The following is a 6,000-nucleotide window of genomic DNA, read 5'->3' on the forward strand; positions in this document are numbered from 1 at the left end:
GGAAATACTTCATATAAGAATAAGTATTCAGGAAAGCGGTGCTGCTATTCCATAATATGTATTGTGAATTTCATTAAACACACCTGTTGAAAGTGATCATCGATCTGCATATTATATGGATAGAATTTAATATCGGACGGTGTGTAATAGAAAGTTTGGACAAAGGTGTAACCCGTCGTGGTTGATTAAATCAATCTGAGCATTCTTGATCTCAATTTCATTGTAGGCCTATACAGTGGATTTTCTGTATTGGAATAGAATTACCCTATTTTATTGAAAAAGCAAACTTACGCATGATAGACATAACTTCTGTCAGTATGATGAACTATATAAATTTGAAATTAATTGGTATAAAATTCCCTCTATTTTTTGAAACTTGGCTGTTGTTTCCATTGCTTATTTGCTGCTTCAAAGCTATGAGAAATAGTTCATACGCACTTTTATTCTTCATTTTTCAGCTTTTAGAAATAAATAATCCAGCATGCAAGTCCTGTTGGAAAATTCTATCATTAATCTTTTAATACAAACTGAAATTGCTAAAAGAATCGTATACCTCTTTCACAAAACCATCCTCCAATTATCCGCCTAAGATTAATGCGGATAGTTCAATAAAAATTGCATTCACAAACTCCGAAAAACATCCGCATATTTTTAACCTATAAAAAAAACGAAAATTACTTTCCTACCCCAGTCTCGATCGGCCATTTTTTTATGAATTTTGAAAAAATTAGGAGAGGCATCTCGACGTAACATTTTTTTTTTTTTTTTGAGGTTCCGGTCTGTGCCTCGATGTCAGGATACTGCCACTCGTTAGACTTTCATCCATATAATCGTGATAAGTGCATAATGTCTGTTTTCACAATTCAGTTTTATAAATATTTTCACCATAAATTACCCTAGTCCCATGTCTATGGCAAAAAACAGATTTTGGCTTTGTGAGCGCATTTCCAAAGTAATGCGGATAATTGCCATGGTGCGGTCACAAAAGGTCACCCTTTTCCAACGTACACAACCCCATCGGAGGGGGCGTGTGTAGTTGCCATGGCAATTATCCGCCTTTTTCAGGTCGGGCGCTCGGATAGTGCGGATTATTTTCGGAGTTTGTAAATGCAATTTTTATTGAATTATCCGTATTACTCTTAGGCGGATAATAAGGAGTATGGGTTTGTGAAAGGGGTATTACTTACGTCCTGCCCCTGTGTCAACAATGCGAGTCGTCGGTTCACTCTCCCCAATACTATTTACTGCGATAACAGAAATCTTGTACGTCGAATAAGGCTCTAACCCATCTAGCCTATACAGTGTAGATGTGGTGTTGACTTCAATTTGTACAATGGTGGTTTCTGGTGATGGGCATGCAAGTTTTCTGTAGAGACTGTATCGTAAGATAAAGTAGTCAGGGGCACTAATACTTGAAGATACTACCCAGGTGACATCAATGTGGGTGGTTGCTGGCGACATCTGTAAATTCTCTACACTTGCAGGTCCTGAAAAATAATTGTTTAAAAGAATGAATTCATGTTTGAAGAAAACGACTGGGGTTGGATCAAACCACGCCTATTACAGACATTGTTGACGGGCAAGATATTTTTCGGAAATAGGTCTATTTTTTTAACAGAGGAATGTTACTACAAATATAGATATTCCCTTATAAAAATCGCCAATGGTATTTGAATGGTGCCGAATGGTAGTTGAATGGTGATCTGAATGGTAAATGGTACGCGAATGGTATTTAAGTGGTGTTTCAATGGTAAGTTCTTAATGGTAATTGGTAGTTTATTTAATGGTAAATAGTATACCATATACCCCATGGTGTCTCAGTGGTATGTGTCTAATGGTATGATTAGTATGATGAATGGTATACCACACACCCAATGGTGTCTCAGTGGTATTCAATGGTGTTTCAGTGGTATGTGCTTGTAATGGTATGATTGGTATGATGGATGGTATACCATTTACCCAATGGTGTCTCAGTGGTATTCAATGGTGTATCAGTGGTATGTGCTTGTAATGGTATGATTGGTATGGTGAATAGTATACCATACACCCAATGGTGTCTCAGTGGTATTCAATGGTGTATGAGTAGTATGTGCCTGTAATGGTATGATGAATGGTATACCATACACCCAATGGTGTCTCAGTGGTATACAGTGGTGTCTCAGTGGTATTCAATAGTGTCTCAGTAGTGTGTGCCTCTAATGGTTTGACTGGTATAATGAATGGTATACCATACGCCCAATGGTGTCTCAGTGGTATACAATGGTGTCTCAGGGGTATTCAATGGTGTCTCAGTAGTATGTGCCTCCATAATGGTACGACTGGTATGATGAATGGTATACCATATACCCAATGGTGTCTCAGTGGTATACAATGGTGTCTCAGTGGTATTCAATGGTGTCTCAGTAGTATGTTTGTTTGTTTGCTTGAAATTTATTTCTGCGTTCCACATGTTCAACATAATACAACATAATCAATTACACAGATTTTACATATATATACATTTTAGACATACGTATCATTTACAATCTCTTTCTGAATATAAAAAAGTACATGACAAAAATTAGTTAACTAAATTTCAGAACGCAGGAGACCGTCGCCATGAGCGACCTGCTTGATGTTGACGACGGCCTCAAGGTAAAAAAAAAACCAAATGTAAAACTTACACATTTTTTTAACAAGAGGTTATGAGGGTGTAGTGCAAGTGCAAGTGTAGTGCAAGTACATTAGAAGAGGAGGGGTCAAAATCCATCATTAAAAAAATACAAGTATAGTCAATGTTGCGGATTTGAATACAATGATATTAGGTTGCGCTTCATAGTGGCTTTAAAGGAATAAAGTGAGGAACACATTTTTGTAGTTTCGGGTAAATTGTTCCATAAGTCGGGGCCATGGTGTCTAATTGATTTATGAGTTATTAATAACTTTGGATTTGTTAGGTGAAAATTTCCAGAAATACGGGTAGGGTATGTGTGAATTGTACTGTTTAGATTAAATAAATTTTGAAATGAGGAGGGAAGTTGGTGGTTTTTGTATTTGAACATAAAAACTGCAACTTGCATGACATTCAAATCAGAAACCTTCAATGTTTTGAGCTTACAGAATAGTGGATCAGAATGAGAAAAATAAGACGATCCTGTACAGATACGAAGAGCCCGCTTTTGTAAGGTGAGAATAGGGTTGAGTTTGGTAGTTCCACAATTGGCCCAAACAATATTACAGTATGTTATGTAAGGAAGTATTAGTGTATTGTATAGTAAAAACAGAGTTGCTCGCGGTAACATAAACTTTAACTTATTAATAATTTCCACGCCTCGAGAAATACATAGTGTAACATGATTTATGTGATTATTCCAAGTTAAATTCTCGTCAATAATGACACCCAGGAATTTCGAACTCTTCTTTTCTTCGATTGTATTGTTGTCAATGTTAATATTAATTGGATTATTATTCACATGGATATTATTATGCTTGAAATGTATAAAATGGGTTTTCTGAATATTGAGAGAAAGTTTATTGCATTTGAACCATTTCGAAATTTTTATTAATTCGGCATTCAAGATATTTTCTAGAGACTTAAGGCTCTTATGAGAATAAAATATGTTAGTGTCATCTGCAAATAGGACAAAAGATAACAGTGATGATGTATTGATTATGTCATTGACGTATAATAAAAACAGAAGTGGACCCAGGATAGATCCCTGGGGGACACCACATTTGATTGGAAGAGGCTGTGAATTAATACCATTAAAAGTCACATACTGTTTTCGATTGCTTAAATAACTTTTAAACCATACGAGCGCTGAGCCCCGAACACCAAAGGAATACAATTTCGAAAACAAAATATCATGATTAAGAGTGTCGAACGCTTTACTAAGGTCTAAGAAAATACCAATAATGTGTTCTTTTTTGGCCATGGCTTCTGTAATTTTATCATATATCTGAACCAGAGCTAGATCCGTGGAATGATTTTTTCGAAAACCATACTGGTTTGGATTTAATATTTTATGGAAGTTTAGAAAATTATATAATCTTTTATAAACAATTTTTTCTAAAATTTTTGATATACTAGGGAGAATGGAAATAGGACGGTAATTAGTGATTTCATGTTGGTCATCTTTTTTGAAAATTGGGGTTACATTGGCTATTTTTAACAAGTCTGGGAAAATACCGGATTGTAAAGACTGGTTAAATATGTGTGTTAGTGGATCAGCAATGAAATGGATTATTTCCTTTAAAAGTGAAGTATTAATTTTATCATGACCTTTGGATTTCGAAGAATTTAATGATTTAGCAATATTAATGATTTCATTCGGGTTTGTCGGTCTTAAAAATAAAGAGTCTTGAATCGGTTCTGAAAAGAATTCAGTAAAATGAGCATTATTCGGAGTAGCAATTTGGGTGGCAAGTTGAGGACCAATATTAGTAAAGAAAGAATTAAAGCTATCGGCATAGTCGTTAGAATCTGTGATTTTGTTACCATTGAAAGTAAGGTTATCTTTAGGTATAGTCTCGTTTTTTGTTCCCATAATTTCTTTTATAACTTTCCATGTAGCTCCTGAGTTGGATTTTACCTTTTGTAATTTGTTTGAGAAATGTGACTTGCGAGAAAAACGAATTAACTTTGTTAATTTGTTACGATATGTTTTGTACACAACTAGACTTGTATCCGTAGGGTTCCTCAAATGTTGTTTATAAAGTCGGTTTCTTGTTTTTATAGATTTAAGTATACCTTTCGTTATCCATGGGTTTATGGGTGTATTACGTTTACGTTTATTTCTTACAAGAGGAATGTTTTTATTGTAATAGAATTGTAGCTTTTAATTAAAATTCTCATATGCAGTATTCACATCATTTGTATTCAGGATATCATTCCATTCTTCGAATAATAAATCTTGTTTTAACACTTCAATATTACGAGGGGTTTCTTTCCGATACATCAAATGATGTGGTGGTTTAAAACGAGTCAATGATTTTCCACACACAGTAAATATAGGCAAGCTGTCACATGGGCGGACTCTAATAAAATTCAAGTAAAACTCAATATATACCAAATCACAATTTACAATTTATTTCAGTATACAAAACTCCAATATCAACATATCTCTCTTTGACGTTCAAAAGGGGAAATAAAACTAACACCTCCAAAAGATAAAGTGTTCGGAAAAGTACTCTGATTCACAAGTTTACAATAAAAAATAAGCAAAGGATCCTGATTTGATCCAATCTATAACTTCCTAACTCTCGACCTGTTTCTTACTCCAGTATCCCTGAAAAGACCCTGTACTGATCTAATCAACAACTTACGTTTCAGTATATTACACTTTCACTTGTAACAATACCTTCAAAAAAATATCAATCGAACCTTTAACTTTGTTTCATTCTTTTCACAATCATAACTACCAAACATTCATAATTATGAAAGGATCCTGCATTAATCCACCTTCATATACAATTCTACTTTCACCATTTTGTATCTCTGACCTAATATATTTTTCTGATCACATTTTATCTTCTAACACCTGAAACTTGAGCTGTTCTCCAAACTCTAGCTCAAGACTATCATCCGACATATCTTACAAGGATCCAAATTCAAATCAATACTTCTATCAATCAACTGTTCAGTCATAATTAATGTCTGTATTTTCAATCTCAAATCTCCAATCGTTAGACTTTCTGATATTCAGAAATCGAGTTCACATTTAAAGAAAAGTCCTCCTGCTTTCTCTCTCACTGTTCTTTATAATAACTTATCTGTTGGCCGAAAACCTCCATCAAAGACGGCGCTTTATATTCTCAGCTTACTAATAATTCACCAGTCTCCTAAACGACCCGACCTTGGGAAATGTCCCGATCCTGGAAATTATCCGGTGTTGGAAAATATCCCGATCTTGGAACCATCTAATATTAAAGACAAAACCAAGAATCTCTCTACGATATATCCTAACAAGTACATCGGAAGTTATTTTCATTTTTCATGTCATACTATAACTGATGAAAACT

The 6,000-nt window shown here is 34.6% G+C and overlaps 1 protein-coding gene across 1 annotated transcript in view; it reads right to left on the reverse strand.

The window, feature by feature from the left end:
• The window catches only part of LOC121424243 (fibronectin-like), a 62,732-nt gene extending 57,106 nt beyond the window's left edge, over positions 1–5,626 (reverse strand). The window contains exons 1-2 of the mRNA XM_041619851.1: positions 5,602–5,626; positions 1,188–1,487 (exon numbers count right to left, since the gene is read on the reverse strand). Of these exons, the coding sequence (XP_041475785.1) occupies positions 1,188–1,487; positions 5,602–5,626 (325 nt within the window). The remainder of the gene's footprint in view (positions 1–1,187; positions 1,488–5,601) is intronic.
• Positions 5,627–6,000: the final 374 nt, after the last annotated feature.

The sequence above is a fragment of the Lytechinus variegatus genome, chromosome 11, assembly GCF_018143015.1.
Source record: "Lytechinus variegatus isolate NC3 chromosome 11, Lvar_3.0, whole genome shotgun sequence".
Classification (NCBI taxonomy): Eukaryota; Metazoa; Echinodermata; class Echinoidea; order Temnopleuroida; family Toxopneustidae; genus Lytechinus; species Lytechinus variegatus.